The 19,235-nt window shown below is 42.7% G+C and overlaps 1 protein-coding gene across 1 annotated transcript; it reads right to left on the reverse strand.

Annotated features, from left to right (window-relative positions):
• Positions 1 to 1,504: 1,504 nt before the first annotated feature.
• Positions 1,505 to 4,065, reverse strand: rps16 (ribosomal protein S16). The gene is made up of 6 exons (XM_018661942.2): positions 3,960 to 4,065; positions 3,820 to 3,871; positions 3,173 to 3,274; positions 2,568 to 2,664; positions 2,406 to 2,453; positions 1,505 to 1,691 (listed from the first exon to the last, which is right to left on the reverse strand). The coding sequence occupies exons 1-6, from the start codon at positions 4,013 to 4,015 to the stop codon at positions 1,546 to 1,548; spliced, it is 501 nt and encodes a 166-aa protein (XP_018517458.1). The 5' UTR covers positions 4,016 to 4,065; the 3' UTR covers positions 1,505 to 1,545.
• Between the last annotated feature and the right edge of the window lie 15,170 nt (positions 4,066 to 19,235).

Raw genomic sequence — 19,235 nt, forward strand, 5'->3', positions numbered from 1 at the left:
GAACCTGGACATAATGGAGACGCAGGAGGAAATGGGCTATTTTTGTGTTGAGAGTTGATAAGTGTGAATTGTCTTTTTTTCATCAGGGTTGAAAAGACTGAAAAAATACAATGAAACCACCAACCAGAGTAATGAAATCTGAAATTTTGGCACAGTGAGACCAGTTTCATTATATACTTCCACATACCTGAAAATGATTGGGGGGGGGGGAGCATCCATCACATCAGCGGTGGAGCGCGCTGCCTGGTTACAATATCGTATTTTTAATAACAAAGCGAACACAGGCAACGACAGTCAGTGTTTGCATCAGTGTTTCTCTGTCCAATATGTTGCTGTTTGCAGAGATTTCAAGGCAAATTCAGCCTGGGTAATGTGACTACAAATTATTACCCAAACAAGTAAATGTTCATACCTTGCTCAGAGGCATTTTGGCAAAAATGGAAACAGTGAGAAAATGTAATCCGGTGTGCTCATCAATCATATATTTGTTGATGTGTAGGACTGTGTGAGTCGTTCTGAAATGGCAGCAAGCCAGTGGAACATGTTTTCTAATGGCTGCTAGTGAGGGAACGATGTGTTTGCAGTGTTTTTTCACCACTGCCTTATGGCTCCCTCTGCTGGTGAACTGTGGCAATAACCTCTGTTCATGAGAGCAACTGCTCGTAAAATAAAATGTAGATGTAAAGCACCTGTTTAAAACATGCATCACAGTAATAAAAAAGTGTAAATGATATGATTAATGCTTGAGTTTTAGGGTGCAGGTATTGTACATGCTGACTCACTGTCACACCTTTCTGAGACACTTAATTAGCACAGAGCCATCGTTAATGCGATCACTAACACCTGAGCTTTTCCAACTGCCTGCTGTGAGAAAAGGCCTGTGTTTGTTTCAAACATCTGCTCTTATCCTTGAAAAATATCACTAGACTTACTGAAATACAAAGATTACTCTAACTTTGACACAAACTTAGACACTAATTTTAGAAAACTAAAATAAAGTGTAAGAAAAATGTCTCAGTGATATACAGTTATTATATTTACGATTCTATAGTTAATTGCAATCATTGTTGTTCATTCATGTATTTTTTTGTCTGATCAGCAGTCAAAAGTTAAAGTTCAGTTCAAGAACAGCTACACTGGCCTTGTTTCAGCACTCAGGTGTGACAACTCCTCCTCACTTTTTTAATAATTAGAAGTAACTGAAGCATAGTAGAGCCCCTGCACACTGCACATAGGCTGACAGTAACTGACAACCACAAATTAGTGTTATAAACTTACATTATAATTCCCCTAAATAATAGTCAGTGTTCATTTCTGAGGACTCACAACACAGTGCCAGAGAAATGCATAGTTTTCTTTCAGGTGCATGTCTTTTTAGGCTAACTGACTGAGTGTATAGTACTTGTTGAGTCCAGCAATTTCAACTCACTCCTGCCTATTGAAACAACAGGGTGTGAACATGTCCCCTGCTCAGTTTTATGAATAAATAAAATGACAAGTGCAATTCTTTGTTCCTCCAATTTATTATGAAAATGTACAGAACGATTAACGGTAGGACTTCTGGTAGCGGGCACGGGCTCCAGGTCCACCGAACTTCTTGGACTCGCAGCGACGTGGGTCGGCAACCAGCAGGGTCCTGTCGTACTGGATCAGGATGTCCTTGATCTCCTTCTTGGAGGCCTCATCCACATCTGCAGGAAGATGAAGACACAGGCTATTTTGCGAGTTCCTCATAAGCTCATAGGTGGGCTCGTGTTAGTCTCATTTACTGTCAGTAATACTGTTTAGAAAACAGACTATGGGAGTAGCACGACACCGAGTATCACTGGACTGTTTTAATCTTGTAGAGTTCATCAGCCACATGCTGTATCTTTCATATTGAATCTGCATATTAATATTATTGACAATTAGTTTGACACTTTACACACCCTGTGCTCCGGATAGATATGTGTAATGGACCTGCATACTGGGTCCTTCAAAAACTTTTCTCCACTAGGATCACATGAACTGCTGCTCAGAAAAATCACAGCAATATGAGATCACTGATCACCAATTCATAAACGCAGTTGAACCAGTCAGATATTTCACCTTTCACAGTACAGCAAATTGTCAAAGTGTTGCGACTCTGGCAGATTAGCCCCATTTGCTGTTTATGCCTGTCTTTACAAAACTAGCAGATATCTGGGATGTCGGCTAGATGTGTAGCCTCAGTTTATGTGCACGCACCAGTGTCACTGCATGCATCTACTGGTGTAAAATACAACTTGAGTATAAAATGAACCACTACCCAAAAAAACATTTTCAACATCTGTACCTTTGGACCTCACAGCCCACACATGTAATGCTCATGTATAAATAACAGAAGTGTCTTTGTACTGATGGGTTGTCCTGCTTCTCATACTTACACTTCTGGTAGTATGCGACCAGGGCTTTGGAGATGGCCTGACGGATAGCTGGAAGAAAATTATTTGAAGCATGATTAAAGCATCCCAAATCACACACACATGTGTCTAGTAAATATAAAGAAACCAGCTACTTCTGAGAGAGAAAAAGTAAAGTCTGCTTACCATAGATCTGTGCGACATGTCCACCACCCTTCACTCTGACTCTGATGTCAACCCCAGCAAAACGCTCCTTACCCAGCAACAGCACTGGCTCCAGAAGCTGCACAGGAACATAATGATGTTAACATTTACCTCAAAAGAACACTCAAGTTCAAGAATGACTTGATACAACAGAAAAACTGTAGTTTTAACAGCTGATTAAAACCACACATGCCGAGCAGAATATCAGAAGGTTTCAAAGTGTGTTGGAAAACATTAAAAAGGATCTTTAAAAGTGTAAATGCAAATTACAAAAGCAGCATGGACACTGTTCTATAGCTAGACCTCTGCCTTTATCTCCAATAAAGCACACTCCTTACCCTTGATCAGTGTAGTCAAACATAACTGTCCACTGCCAGATGAAAGAGAAATCACCTTCCACTTTAACACTGCCTTGACATGCATAATGTCAGGCAAGGACTGGCTCACAAACATCACCCACATTGATCATGCTGCCCTTCCTCATCTCACTGTCTCGTTCAGTTACAGCTGTTACGGGCACTGTCCCATCTCTCTCCTCCCTGGCAGACATGTCCCCCCTGATGTCCAACTTGATCATAGGTTCTCACCTTGTACTGGAGAGTGGCAGGCTCCACCATCTCCAGGGGTCTGCCGTTCACCTTGATCAGGCCATTCCCCCTCTTGCAGTGGGCAACTGCTGTGGCGGTTTTCTATGACAGAAACATCATCAGAAAGAAATCCGTTTTATTTATTTACATATGTAACCAGCTATCTTGTACACACTGAACAAATGAAACTCCTGGCATCAGCCTGATCTACCGGCAATTCAAGCATTTATTGATTGTTACTCACAATTGCTCTGAATGTGTGATGGATTCAAATGACTAGTCTTTTCGCTTAACTAGAAATATTAGTGTTTGATTGCGCGAGGAAACATGCGAGTTAACATTAACGTTGTCACTCTAGAATCACAGACCACTGCTAGCAACCAGGCTAGCTAAGTAAGCTAGGTTACATGGCTAAACTAGTAACAATCTAACAGGAGCTTTGCAATGTTGTGTGACAACAACAGATAATCACACAAAGCTTCAGTATGTTTTACAGCTATATTGACCAACATAGGTTTAGCTACAGGAGTATATCGCTGTAAAACAACGACACACCACCACTTCACGTTAGCTAGATTTGCTAATGTGCGCTAGCAAGACAGTGTGGCCACAACACCACATGTAGAATAATTTCTATATTTACTTACTTTACGTCCAAAAACCTGGACAGACTGCAGAGGGCCTTTAGCTGGCATGTTTCTAAAACAAATGAGGAAAGATTGTTACATTAGAACCCAGTGAATAAGTATAATTTAATCTATTTAAGCGGACCAGGCTGAAGTCATACCGGGGTATAGAAGGCTGCCGTAAGGAAAGAACGACGGGGTTGCAAACGCCGAACATCAGGGGCTGTTGCACGACTTCAGACGTGCTTGGTGGTAGGGTTTACGACAGTTGCTCTCGCTCTACCTCCATTTTACATGATAGCAGCTGTCAGTAGGGATAGATGTGAGTCCATTCACCTATGTGCTTGTACGCAACGACGTGATCACATTTGCTATCCCTATGAGCTTATTTGAACAGCTTTCATACTGTAAAGCTTTGAAATTATCATGCAGCAGTGTCACTCGCGTTACTTTTGTGTGGCTCATACAGGTCGTGTCGTTAGCAAATAAACATTATATAATTTACTTAAACGACATTTCTTGTTAAACAATTTGGGTAATGATTCAACCAGCCAATATGAGATTTGGTGTCCTGGATCTGCTGTATGTTTAAAATGTGTTCCACAATCTTCTGTACCCGACCGAAACATAAAGTTTGTCTCAGTAGCTCAGTTGTATCTATTTGAAACAACTGCTTTCCAGAATTATGAGGGATGTGTGTTGGTGACACAGCTGGAGGAATTAATTTCTATGGAAATTTCAGTGTGCCATTAAAGGATGGCAGGTGTAATGACTGCGTCCCATTTGTACTCGATGGCTCAGTGGTGTAGAGACATTTAAATGAAACTGAGCTGTAATTGATGTTATTAGTTCTGTGTGGGCCTTTCCTGCTGTGACAAGTCAAAATGTCTGCAGTGAAAAAGGTCTGTAGACTCACATCAGTTTCTCATCTTAACAGAATTTAACTTTCAAACATGATAATTATTTTGCACATCATGGAAGAGCGGTTTGCTCTTTGAGTTGTTACTTGAGCCTCTTTTATTATGGTAGCAATAGAGGGATGTCAAAACAATTCATAAAACATCATTACACAAACCCCACAATAGGAAAGGGCCATTTAAAACGGATTCCCTTGTACTCTGATGCTGTCTTCCAGTCAAACTTGTGTAAGGAGCAGACTGTGGTTAAACTGTGAAAACCTGGAAACATCTGGAAACACAGCAGAGTGTGGGTTTTTTTCTATGTACTACTTGGAAAGACTGATTGTATGTTCAAAGGAGGAAAAGAAGTCTAAACAACAAAACCAGAAGAAGAAGAAGTGGCACTGTTCTGCTGCCAAGAGTACAGAATACAGTAGCAAAACATTTTTTAGGAATCTGTCATGGATTCTTCTTGAAATTGTGATTTACAACTTATAAAAAATGATTTCATAGTGCAAGCCTGTACTTACTGTTTCGGCATGTCTCCTCCTTGTCCACTTTTTTAAAGCCCTGAACAGCAGCACCCTCTGGTGTTGGAAAACTGAATAACACAATTTCAAGTGTGACATCATTGCTACCTCAGCTGGGGGCAAGGTTGTATCATCAACCAGAGGCTGTCTGGCAGAGATCACTGCAGAGCATTAATTTGCCTGGCATTAACGCCCGACAGCTTACATCAAACTACACAAACTCACTGCAGCTTGGTTTCATCAAACCTAGTTTTTAAGCTTGTGGTGAGACTGACCACAGAGATCATGTGGTTCAGCGCTGCTTGGGGCTGAGGAGCTGAGGGTCAGGGTATGGGAATGGGACGTGACATGGGAAAAAGGAAGTGGGGATCTTTTTGGACATCGAATATCAAACCATAGTCCTACACAAGAGACAGTCTTTGATCTGACCACAATGTTGGACAGTGTTGATGTGACCAAACTAGACCCTACAGTTTGTGGGAGGAAACTGGCGTCAGATGGTCCCCGCTCTGCTTTCTCATGATTCACCATGGATGTGCAGTTGACAAAAACAAATAGAGTCTTTGTGGTAATTGACTCAACCGGATTGACGTGAGGGTGAAAAATTGTACCAGGCGCCTTCTCTAGAGTCTTGAGAGGGACACTTGTCAAGACTCTCAAGTACGCACATCCTGCAGGCTGACACCAGAGACGAGAAAAAAGTGTCAGCATCAAGGCACTTTAAGTCTTACCCTTAAAGGAGGGAAGAAGCAGGGGCCCTTCTTGGGTCAGAGAGGGACTGAAGATAGATAGCATCTTGGGAATCTGTATACAGTGACGTGAGCTGTGTGCGGTGTGCAGTGCCTACCTATGCCTGACATTTACTGCAGCGAGAGTGGTGTTTATAGTGTCAGCCACGGGTGAACAGGCACCTGGCTTCTTTTATTGTCAGAGGGAATGCATACTCCCCTCAGGGCTGCCTGCTGATGAGCCGTTCCTAGACGGATGATGAATTTTGCTGTTTCCAGTCACTAGTCACTCTCAAGCCATTGTGGTGTGCATGGAGCTTCATTTGTGGAGAGTTGAGATTCGGAGGAGAGTTTTAAAGTTTTATGACATTCACCCATGTTCTTCCACAGTGTTGCCTCCCTTTTTTTACAGCACAGATCTATAAACATTTCAAATTAAACTTTGTGTCCATTCAATTGACTTCAGACTTTGTGGGTGTATTGCTGAGGACCCAAGGAAGTGCGCTGTCAACTGAGAAGTTTTTTTGGATGAGTGGTTGTCGAGAAAATCGACAAAGACTCCTCTGTTTATTCTATACTGGAGCTTGTTGTCACCATGGTAACCACATTTTCGTTTGAATCTAAACACAACCCTTTGGTTATGTCTGTGATTATCAAAGGCCACACTCAAGTTTGACGGACATAGTGGCTAATATCTTTTTAAGTAGCATTAATTCACTTTTTGGCCATTTGAGGGCAGCAGAACAAACCAACACAAGATTAACACATTCTAAAGTTATGGGAAACATATTAGCAACAGCTAGCTAATGATGCATCAAGCATACACAGAGCAACCTTTGGAGCTGTATTTCAAGCCACTCCTCATGCAGCTTTGTTATGGTCTCCACTAATTTGAAATAGGAAATATATGGTTCTTTAGCAGCTAAGTGCCCTGCTATGTTTACTGGCTCATTGCTAACTATGTGTTGTTTGGTGCTCTAAATTCATGAGGCTGCTTTCCCTCAGATGTAAAGTGGGAGCAGAGTAATGAGGAAAGGTTGGTATTGAAATGAATGAAGACACACAGTGGGTGTTTGGACCATTTCCCTAATGTTCCCTAATGACAAATGGAGCCTGCTCCAGTGACGAGTCATTAAATGAAGAACCAGAACCCAATCAGTTCTTTTCTATAGAGCACTCTCTCTTTTCATTGCCCCTTCCCTCCCAGTTTATGCGTGACAAGTCAAGGAGTTTATTAGCCAACAGATACATTTTAGGGATGTAGCTCTCGACCAAGAGTGCCAACATCTACACCAGAGGCAGGCAGACAGAGGAAGCTCTGTGTGGGGACCCCAGGCTGGATGATAAGTTTTCAGATAAACCCATGTTAGTGTTATGGGTCACTAGCCCCCCCATCACCGTCTGCATAGGAAACATGTTAAGGCTGCTGAATCGTCCCTGATTTCCTGCTCTGTTCGGCAGCCAGCTAAAGCATACAATCCTTTTGTGTTGCTAACTGTCAAGTTCATCTTACAATGTCCAGACCGCTCAACCATTTGAAGTTAAATGCTCTCACATTACTGCTTTGGGCAGAGGTATTTCAGCACATATTCTACTCAGGACTTGTAACCCCACACAGTCACATTATAACTTATTCTGTTTATATATAGTATATAAAATCAGAATGTTCTTAGAGGGTACAAGAATCCCACCCTGTCTTAAATCCCACATTTTTTAAAGAGGCAAACGCTGAGCTTTGTTGCTTTAGAAGAGGTGCAGAACTTGCAGAAGGAGGAGAGTCTGCAGTCATCCAGTAAAAGAGCTGGCAATAAATAAAGACCACACCATATATGTGCAGTTCCTCTCCACGGCCTTATGGAAACACATCACCTGGAGGCGCAACCCCTTGACCTTGTCTTGTCACAGCACCCTGAGCATGAGACAACGCTCTCAGATTTACAGGGGAGGAGATGCTGCTCCCGGGCCGACCATAACGTCTCATTTGACCATAATAGGCCTTGCGGTGGTTGAAAAAGTGTTGCTGGTAATTGAAGTTTCCCTGAGCAGAAGGAGAAGATCTGCTGAAACTGGGAGGCGGAGGGGCCGACGGGGGCGCATAAGGTTTTGTAAGGTATACAGAAGTGCGATCGCCATGGCAACAAGGAAAAGCTCTTTTCAGCTCATGAGGCAGAAAACGGACTATCCTGAAAAGCAGCTGTTAGGCCCATGAATCTGCAAGTTAAGAGAAATATGATTCAAGGCAACAGGTCTTGCCTTTTATATCCTTGTGCGAGGTTCAATAAATAGCTAGCTCTAACTCACCATGTTCCTGTGAAACATTCAAATACCAAGATACTAAAAATAATAAAATCTGTAATTTTCTAATTAATAAGGGATGCTGTTTCTGACACTTTCAGGCCTCTTAGTAAGAAAGAACAATTCAAAGATGGTCCTTTAATGTGCCACAAAAAAGGGGGGATGTCCCAAAACCGGCATAAAATCATCCTTGGAAGTTAGAGTACCAAAATGGCTGCCACTACCCCTTTTTTTCGCCTGTTGCTGTGCCATGGCAGCAGTAAATATTGATGTCTGCCTGACTGGATGACAGCTCATAACACTAAAATGTAGCCTGGTATTGAACCCCAGTTTGGACTTGAGCCCCTTCCATTAATTTGGCTATTTCAGCACGCATTTACCACATAGCAATAGACCTTGCAGCTGTCCCATGCTCTGTCAACTTCCATCTGGCCTTGAAGTTGGGGCGTGGGATAACGCAGAAGTGAATCGGGGCTCAGTCATGCAGCGGACATATTGTCTCTCCTCCCAGAATGCAATGTTTCACCCAAATAGTAGCGCTGGATCCAAATATCCTAAAGGCTGTGTAATTGTTCTTTTTCAAGCACTTTTCTTTGACTTGTTTCACTAATGTGACTGATTTACATTAGTCTCTTGTGTAATTAATTAGACAAAACATCTGCCAAATTCACAGAGGAAAATGTGTTGAAACCATGTACTGCGTTGTTATGGGGAGGCAACATGAGCAAGTTAATTAGCTGATTAAGTGTGTTGGATGGTGCTTTAACTACATCTGGCAAAATATGTGTTACTGTATGTATATGTAACTGTTTTCAATTCTGTTTCACATATCAGCCATCAGTGCATGGATTCTATTGCATTACATTAAGGTACATTAAGTTTTTGACATATAACAAATGCTAATGTGAATAAGAGCTTAATCTTGTGCTTTAATTTTTGATTATTTCTAGTGCTTAAGTAAAACAGCACCAGTGCTACATTTCAACTGAAACAGTTGAAACTGAAACTGAAACAGTTGAAATGTGGCACAGAACTTTGCTTTATCAAAATATTAAAGAAAACTCTGGAGCTGTGTTAATTTTATTTTGTAGTATAAACAAAATTCCCTCACCTCAGTCACAGATTCTTCAACTGTTGCAATAAAAATAAAGTTTTATTACTCCATATTGTACTGCTGTTTTTATTGTAAGCTTCATGTAAGAATTACAATGACCAGCACTCAGAATTTTCAGTCTTGTTATATTTCAGGTAATTTTTTATTTTAAATTTTTTTTAAAGGGCAGTTCTTCAAATTCTCTGGCTTTATTTGGACTAAATGGGCTATCATATACCACCAGATGTGGTTCAAGAAAACAAAATTATTCCATCCAGCTGACTCAAAAAGCCTCATTATGTATTTAAGCGGGGTTATTGTTTACAGAGCAGGTTGAGGAGCTCAGAGCTGCACTTGAAACGTTGGATTCATGAAGCTGATCTGGCAGTCGAGCAGGGCCAAACTTGCCAACATAACAGCCTTTCACTCGCGGTTTGTCTGTGCTGTCACACACATGCACCGGTACTTCCCCCCGATCACTCACACACACACACACACACACACACACACACACACACTCACCCACACAATCTGCTGCATCACCCTCCTTGTTCCATCTCGCTCTTGGTCTCCCCCTACTTATTCTCCTCCATCATCCTCTCTCTGTATGAGTGTGTGTCTGAATGTGCGTGTGTGTGTGTGTGAGTTGACTCTGGTCAGGGTTCATGCATCAGGCAGTGGCAGTGGGGTGAGAACGGGGCCATGTAGGGTCTGGCTGACATCGGCAGCGACACAACCAGCGAGAGGGTCGCCACCACACCAAAGCCGTCTTTATTCCTCCTCTTTTATCCTTCCTCCTTTTTTCCCTCGCCTCCTCTCTTCACTGACTCTATCTGATGGGCTGTTGAACACTGAACTCCAGCCTGCTTTGGCCCTTGACAACATCTGGAAATACAATGATGAATACGATCGCTACCAGCAACTAGCATCCCCTCACTTCTCTCCCTCACTCTGCTTGTGCCTGCACAGATATTAAAATGTCCAAAAGATGATAAAGTGTGCCCTTGACAACATAGTAAGTACATGTTAAAACTTCTAATTCTCTCATAAGCACACATGACAAATGATGTTGGTGTCTTGTGTTTCGTGTAGTTTTTCTTCGCTGTCTCAGAGCATATTATCAGTTTGTTGGGGTATTTTTGGTATGTTTTTAAAGTGTATTATATCCATATTGTGTTTCCTGATGTGTCTATAAGTCTGTGTTCAGTCACTCTGTGTTCCAGGCTCCCAGGGGGAGAGGAGACAAGGCTGGGAAGCTCTGATGGGAAAGTGGGCCAGCGCTCTCAGCCCTCCACTGGAGAGCTCCTTAAAAGGCCTGGAGAGATGATGTCGTGGACTCTTTCCTCTCTCTCTCTCTCGCTCCCCCCCCCCCCCCCCCTCTCATGTTTTTTTCCTCCCTCAACAGCAGTGGAGAAGCCCGGCAGCAGGAGCAGAGCCAGGCTTTGGCCAAACTCATCATGCACATCAGAGCAACACACGACACTGATGACTTCATTGAGCTGAAATAAGGCTTCCATCCATCAGAAGCTGGAAAGGCTTGTTATGAAAGATAGGATTTCCCAGATTGGGAGTTATTCTGCCTTGTTGTACTCATCTAGTCTGCTTGAAGTGGGTACTTTTTCAAAATTAGGTGTTACTAGCAATTTGGAGAACTGCGGCAAAGTTCCCTTTGTTCACAGAGGAAAAGCAGAAATGGAGGAAATGTAATATCACGACAGCAACAAGAGATGCAGAAGTAGTCTTTTGTAAGTTGTGCTTGGCTAATAGTGAAACCATTTTATTTAACCTCTTTTCTCATACCTGCTACAGCCTGGTAGCTCTGACCAATCAGAATGTCCCAAGGACAATAAATAGTGAATGTCTTAACATGCAGCTGCTGGCTTTTCTGTCTTGACCAAGCCTGACTAATTTTTTCCACCACAGCCTCTGCAACATGGGTCAAGAACCACTTCATGTACACAATGTGTGCAAGGCCAAAACAGATCCTAATTGCCCCCACCCCCTTCCCCTTAACCCCCTCACACAATCACTTTTTTGGGGCCTTCGCATTTGCTGGCCTTTCCCAGGTGAGCTTCCAGGGCCTGGAGTGAGATGCAACAGGCGTTTGTGGGCGAGCTCTTCACCAGGCTCCAATCTACGAGACATCTGCTGTTATCTGGGGAATGTTCTCTGCACACTTCATGGACATATATGTACCAGCGCTTTGACATCCTGGCTATTTTTAGCGCCAGCCCACCGCTGGAGGTTGTTATGATGATGTCACGCAGGCTTTCAAAATAAATCTGATTGTTTATCTTGGGTTACACTTCCTGCCCGCTTTTCATGTCATGTTTGTTTGTGTTTATTCATCTGTCAGACTGGACTTTTTTGGGCTGCTCCAGAGAAGGGACGTGTTTTGCTTTACTTACATCTTCAGCTCTGTTGTGTAATAATACAAAGTACAATCAACAGTTCAAAATCAGAGCTTTGCCAACTTGTCAGCATTAATTCGGTCTTCTTCTGGAAAACCAGTTTCGACCTTCAAAGTGATGATATTTGAAGAAATAGTTTGACATTTTATTAAATGAGAAGATTGGCGCCATGGAGCTAGCAGCCAGTTAGCTTGCCAAAGTAGCCGGTGGTTAGCTTAGCTAAGCTTAGCCTAAAAACAACAATTCACCATATTAACCTCCATAAAAGTGCAATTTCACATTTTTACACCACATATAACATGTTAACTGTATTTTTTTTTACCTTTAAACAAAAGCCAGGCCAACTGTTTCACCTGTTTCCAGTCTTTATGCTAAGCTAAGCTAAGCTAACCAGCTCCTAGCTCCTACATATATACCACACAGGTGCATGAGTGGTACCTATTTTTTTAAGGTTCAGACTGAGTTTAGGGTACGTTAACCGTTGAGAGAATTTGTACTTTACGTGGGAGGAGGCAGAAACACCTGTCTAGCTTTGACAGACAGAACTGGATTGCAACTGGAGTGTGCTAATCCCATGAGACAGGTGAATTGTGTTCTGTTGTGTCTGCGTTCGGAGGCTCATGGGAAGGGAAGGTCACCCTCTAGGGCTGCAGTTGAATAGTCAAAAAAATTTTGGCCTGTTCCAACCATTTCTCCTTGACTCCGATGGAAAATTTCATGTGGTCGAGAAAAGATGTTAAAGAGAATTCATAATTACGCAATGGAAGATTATTGACGTGGGTCTCTTTGAATGTTGCTGCTACAAGGAATTGTGGAACGGCATTATCTCCTTTCCTATTGCAAAGGATGGTCCATTTGACAGCAGCCAAGGTGTTTTGAGGGGGTTAGGAAGACTCTACAACCCAACACCCCCTCCTGCACTCTTCTGCCCCCCCCCCAGCTCAGGTAAGGGCAGACTGGGGCTGTTGACAGGTTTGACGAACAGCGTCAGTCGTCACCTTGTCAGCTGCAACACAGCCACACCTTGCTGCGAGGCCTGTGCCCATCAGATAACACGGCTGAATCAAATGCTGCGTGGGGTCACTGCAACTGACTGTTTCCCCAAATGCTGTGGCTCAGCGTGTCACGTCGTCTGGGACCTCGTCCACAGCGTTGAAAATGCACTTCATTTACATTCCTCTGGCTGCGCTCTGGACATGGGAGACGAGGAATGTGAATATTGGCACTAAAACTGCCTTGACCTAATTTATAGAGCGCTCTAAATTTAAACTACATCACAGAGAGCGCTTCACTAATCAGGCTAGCATCTACTGTACATTGCAAAAAAACAAATGTATTGCGTTGGCATGAAATAGCGTCATGGCCAAGAGAGGTGGAGGCAAATAAAAAATGATAATGGACTTTAATTGAGATTGCAGCTAACCTCAGAGAGTATGAAACATATTCTTCCTCTATGTTTCTGGGAATTTCACACCCACTAAAAAAATGTGTATGAGGTGTCAGCTTGCAAAAATACATCACTTTCATTGCTGGTCATCATGCACAGCATAAATTCATTCAGACAAACAGCCCTGCACTAAACCTGCAGTAGATGGTGTTTTGCCTCTTATGAACAGTAATTGATTGTCCCAGCGTGGGTTGAAGCAATAAATTCTTGATGTCTTTTTGCCTGCACGCTTTAGTCTAGCGACTACAGAATGCTGCTGAGGTTAGTGCAGAAAATACTGTCAAATGGCTGCATAAAGGGTAATAATCATATGTGGGTGGCACTGTAAGAGGGAGAGTAGCACAAGTAACACTTATCTATTTTTAAGCCGGTGCTTGAGGGCTTCCTTTGTGAAGTGTGTGGATGGATCTGAGCTGCACATCATTTCTGTATAATAGAGGGATGTTAAAAGCTGTTCTGGTGTAAGTGATTCAGGCCTGTGGTGGACCTCATTTTCTTGATTTAAAGACAACAATGGGGAAATTGGATCTTATAAGTTTTCAAATGGCCTTTAAAAATGTAATTCATATATATAAACTCATCCCTGGATGGAGGTTTGAAATAAACTGAATATGATCGATGGTTGTCATGGAAAACACTGTAGCCAGCAAGTATCCATTGTAACTTGCTGTAGATTTTAGGATCACAAAGGTCGTGGGAGATGAGCACAGTTAGGAAATGAGATATATGACACCTGTTAATTGAAACATGAACCTGTCCCCAGTGTGAAACAAAGTGCCTTGAAGTCCAGCCCATGACAAATGGGATGGTCTGTGACCTTTGACCTCGGAGAATGCGCCCACTGGGCCTACACCCCCTGATCATCCGCGGGGTTGAGTTCAGTTCACAATGTGTAAGTGGTATTTAAATCCGATAGGGCAGAGGCTTAAAGACTGAACACGGCTCTGTTTTTCCACTCATGCTTCTTTTCATCAAGGTGAATGGAAATAATGAGGGCAGAGGGTTTCAACAGCTAAATCAAGAACTCTAAAACAGGTGATCCAGTGGCTTCAAATAATGTAGGAGATAAAAAACTTTGTGCATGTGAAAGGGGTCACTCATCACCTGACGTCATACTTCCCCTAAGCTCTGCACATTTTAACTTTCAGCAAAAAGATGAACCTGCTGAATGCTAATCGCTCAAACAGCACATAGGCAAAGTTAGCAACTAGCTGGTGAACATAGTGGAGTATTTAGCAGCTAAAAAGTCAAATGTTTCCCTGAGGCAGAGACAAGACTGGTACTAGAAGGACAATGAATATTCACCTAAAATTAATCAGGTGGCAAACACGACTTTGAATGAACGCTAATGCACATCACCCAGTCAGTTTGACTCATTTTGCTGCTGAAGCCTCAAATAAGCTTCAGATAAACGTTGGAATTCGTTTTTACACAAAACAACGACTTAGGATTGATTTGGTCTGCCATTGCGCTAAGAGGGAAATTCTTCATGACCAGTACAAGCAGGAGGAAATTAATACAATGACCAATATTAGCATAATGTTCTGTCTGCCCATTTGTAATCATGTAATCTCTTTCATTACAAGCTCCCCCACAATCTTGGTCAGTGGTATAAAGACATAAAACATGCTCATCTTCGTCTGGCTGGACTATGGTATTTATTTTTGCCCACAAAGCTTGATGATGTTTTTTTTCCACGGCTTGCATGGGATGATTCATCTTAGCTTTTAGTGCTAACCTACTACAGGCTTCACCACAGCTCCAGATTTTGGCCTATTATTAGCCTCTTTTCTCTAGGAAACAAGGTCACTCAAATAGCCTTGTCTTATTAGGCTGTCACTACTCATTTGGCCTTAAAGAAACACGCATCCCAGAATTAAATGTGTCTGCATCATACACTAAGTCCACTGTTCATTTGCACATATCTGACATAACATTGTCACCGCACATTTGAATTGAGTTAGCGCAATCAAACATCCATTGTTATCATGCCAGCATAATGGCCCGGGATTGAAAGAGCAGAGTCAAGTGATGCTCTGGCTGTACAGCCCCTGCTAAGTGAAAGCGGCTGGCCTATTTCTGTCCGGGGTTAGAGCTCAGCTGTCGTCTGGGAGTAGATCACCTCATGAACACTCCCCAACTCTCCGCTATCCTCCCCACCATGCCCTGCCACCCCAGTTTTGGGTGCAGGGTGCTTTTGATATGATACCTCCACATGTTAACACGGGACCATCCAGACTGCCAGGCGGCTCAGATTATTTTGTCAAGTTGGTATTTTCAAGACGCGTCTTGATCACATGTGCAGTAGTGCCAAATATGACGTGCTTCCTGAGTTTCAATCGTGTCCCAAAAATGTGAATATTGCAATAGCCACTCTCTTTTCCATGCAATACATGAGGTGTTGCTGTGATGCTTAACCCATTATGATTAAGGGACCTAGAGTGGATTTACAGCACACAAACACACAAAGAGGAACCCAGACACAAGCATGTAAAGCAGCAGCTGAGAAGAAGGCGTGTGACCGCTGGCCTGATCAGCTTACTATTATTATTCGTCTTTTTTACCCCTCCTGCCAGTCTCTCAACTGCCTCTCCTCTCTCTCCCTGTTCTTCTGCCAATTGGTTTCTGCTCCTCCACTCTACTGCCTGACACATGATTGGCCTTGGACAGAGCCTGCTTTCTCATTCCACTCTGCCCTTAAATACTTTGACAGTTGAAGCCCCTGGTGACGCTGGATGGGTGGTGAAGTTCTACACATAGCTGACGTGCAGTCAGATGGAGGCCCGTTCATCAGTCATGGAAGTGGAGTTGGGCCCGGTCCAGCACACAATGTCACCTTCGGGTTGTTCCTTCGTGGAAGAACCTTTCCAAGAACAATATATTTGTAGTCCATTCGAATCAGGCTTCTCACTATTCGTTGACCTGCTAGCTCTCACCTGATACCACAGGCCAGGGACACGCTTTTTAATCCACCAGCGACGAACTGGGTCAGCTCTATCAGACTATTTCTCAAAATCACTTTTTAGACGTCTTCTGATAACATCAAAGCATGACTATTTCTATCTGCTCGATAACGCTGCTGTCTGGACCTGCAGGCTGGGAGAGGAGATGAGTGTGTCGGTGTCGCAGGCGCCAACAGCAGGCTTTGGGTGACATGGGAGCATGGGAGCGAGGGCGTCTGGCTTCTTTCAGATGGGACTGAGTTGTCCGCACATCACCAGTCGCCCCTCTGTGAGTGCCGCTCGTCTGGGTCACCTGCACTGACATGCTGGTGGATATGACTGGATACAGTTACTGCACAAGCACTGAAAATGAAACGCTCTCCCCCGTCTGTTATCACTGGTGTGAACTTTGGAGGGCTGATATCAGTACCAGTGACTCCACTGATAACTGATTATTTTGTAGTGATTTTTAACATCATAGCAAATTACCAAGATACAGCATTTGTCCCTAGAATCATATTATTCTTTATTATTGAGCAAGAATAGTCTCAAAAACAGCATCTATGTGCTAGATCAACACTATTAGAAGTCACACTAATAAAATTCTATTACAGTTAATAAGTAAAGACTTGTTTTCTCAGCATATTTCAAAATAAAAGTCACAAAGTCAATCGGTTAAGCACAAAATATCAAACTGTAGCAGTACAAATCAAGGAAATATGCAATTTCTTATTAAGTAGTTTTGGGAAATATGCTTATTTGCTTGAGAGAGTTACATTGATCCTCTAAAAAGCAAAAAATGTGGATTAGTAACTAAAAGGTGTCAGCAGACAGAATGTGATTATATTACACAGACTGATGCTGTAGGAACCGCCAAAATACTGCATCAGAAGTGGAAAATTTTAACAGTCTGATATGTCTCAGAAGGCCAATATAAGCTAAATTTAGTCTATGATTCCTAGAAACACACATATTTGCACATACACACTCTGAAGCAGGCCTCCTCCCCCCTTCCCAGCTGTCTTTCCACAACACTTGACTTGCACACCTCATCTGGTTTCTCAAACCACATCAGAGAACAGTCCCTTCGGAAACACTTAATTAAAGCAGTAAACACAGGCTTCCTCCGAGGGAATCAGTCAAAGGTGACGAGGGCTCTGACAGTGATGTCACGCCACCCAGGGCATGCCCACGCCGACGTGACTCTCAAGTCTGTCGTTGGGTTTTAATCAGCTCGCTCATGCACGTCTCGGCGGCTGAGGACAAACAGTGAGAGTGCGCCAGTGTAATTTCGTGGTATTGATATACTTGAGTCACTCCTTTATCCTCTCAAGGAACAGGAACAACAGCAAACAGTCATAGGAGATCAAAGTGAAGCATAATGAAAGACGGGAGTTTGTCTAGAAGTCTCATGACACATACACTGAAGGACTGCCCTAATAGACATAACTGCCTGCTCAGTGGTAATGCTGACAAACCATTTTTCTCTACTGTTGTACTGTAAAATGTATTTCCTGCTGAATCCTCCGACATCCTATCAATTATGACAAATGCTGAAATGCTCTGGCGTCTGGCATCACATCAGCAACTACAATTGTTTGCAGTGAATATATAATGATGTGTATATCATCAAAGGCTGACATCACTGAGGGGAAATACAGCTGCTGGGGGGTGGGGGGTACGGCAGGAGGCATAAACAGGATGCTTTACACTTCATCCAAGATGTTGTTATAGCGTTAAGTGGAGTGTGCAGATATACGTTGAAGACTTTCCATGCCCTCTGTGCAACACAGGAGCCCCCCTCTTACATAACTATATAGTTGACACTGGAGATTTTGAGCAAACTGTAGATGAGATTTGCAACAGCCACAGGTGATATTTTGTCCTATTTGCATTTAATCCTGTTACAGAATGAATTTAAAATGGATTCAATATCTATTTTTGCCTCTGAGCTACGCATAATGCCCTAAAATGGTATTTGATGGAGCAGATTCATGAGAGGTGATTCTCTCACAGCTAATACCTGGTCGCCAGCGGAGTTAGGGTCAGAGGTTTTCAGGGGCATCACCACAAAATATCAAGGTGTGTGAGTAAGAGCTGGCAGCACATGAACTCACCTTAAAACTAATTTGATTGGACATTCAATCCCATGTTTGTAGCATCCATATTTGCTTCTTAAGGCTGCCCAGTGAGCTTTTAGATATCACTAAACCCTCACTGAAATCTAAGGGTGTGTGTTCCTGTAACATGTTTTCTTTTACATATGGATAGGAAATTGAAATGTCACTGCTATCATATATTTGAAGCATGGTATTCAAATGTTAGGAAAATGTAATTACTTCATTTAAAACCACCTTTTGAAACCACTGTACCAAAACAGTCAGATAGCTTTTTTTCTCTTTGTGCTGCAAGTACTGACACAGTCTGCAGCTCTTAAACTCACTTGTGTATCACACACTACACTCTCATTACAGACAGAGCTGGATGTGGCCCACATGGCTCGCTCTGTGCTGTCAGTCACTGTAAGGTCAGTCCTCCCTGCCGAACAGCAGCTTACACATCACTTTCCCCTGCAAGCCTTTCCTGATATCAGCACACTGAAGCCTCTGGCCAACAACTTCCTGACACTGACGCTGTTGGTGTTCCACCATGGCTATGACTCAGTAGAACCGCAGTAATTTCCCATGACTTTTCTGTAACATTAATGATCGGCATCAGCTGAGCTGCTCGTCCTCTCTCTTTCTGTCTGAACCTCCTTGCTCTGGCTCAGAGTACCCTGCGCCGCAGCCCAAGTCTCGTTTGCTGCATGTGCAGACAATAAATTATTTAAATCTGTCTCCACTCAGTGTCAGTGACATGAAGAATTGTTCTAAAATGAGAAAATAGGGGGTAGCGTGACTTTACACAATTGCTCATGGTCACAGTTGTATAAATGTTTTGGATCATGAATCTGCTTGAACAGCTTGTTATTCAGGATGTCAACCTCAAGTTCAGTAAGTGGGTGGTATCTAATCAAACAGAGGCAGCAATATTTTCTTTTTTTTAAAATGTCTTTAAACACAAAAATAACATCATTATCATCTGTAATGACA

This window comes from Lates calcarifer, linkage group LG18 (genome assembly GCF_001640805.2).
Source record: "Lates calcarifer isolate ASB-BC8 linkage group LG18, TLL_Latcal_v3, whole genome shotgun sequence".
NCBI classification, from domain to species: Eukaryota; Metazoa; Chordata; class Actinopteri; family Centropomidae; genus Lates; species Lates calcarifer.

What these genes read in the sequence shown, in the direction of transcription:
- rps16 (XM_018661942.2), bottom strand. Translation starts at nt 4,015, where the DNA reads ATGTTCGGCGTTTGCAACCCCGTCGTTCTTTCCTTACGGCAGCCTTCT. An exon ending in CGGCAGCCTTCTATACCCCG is followed by an intron (nt 3,872 to 3,959) that starts GTATGACTTCAG and finishes CATTTGTTTTAG; the next exon opens with AAACATGCCAGCTAAAGGCC. An exon ending in ACATGTCGCACAGATCTATG is followed by an intron (nt 2,454 to 2,567) that starts GTAAGCAGACTT and finishes ATTTTCTTCCAG; the next exon opens with CTATCCGTCAGGCCATCTCC.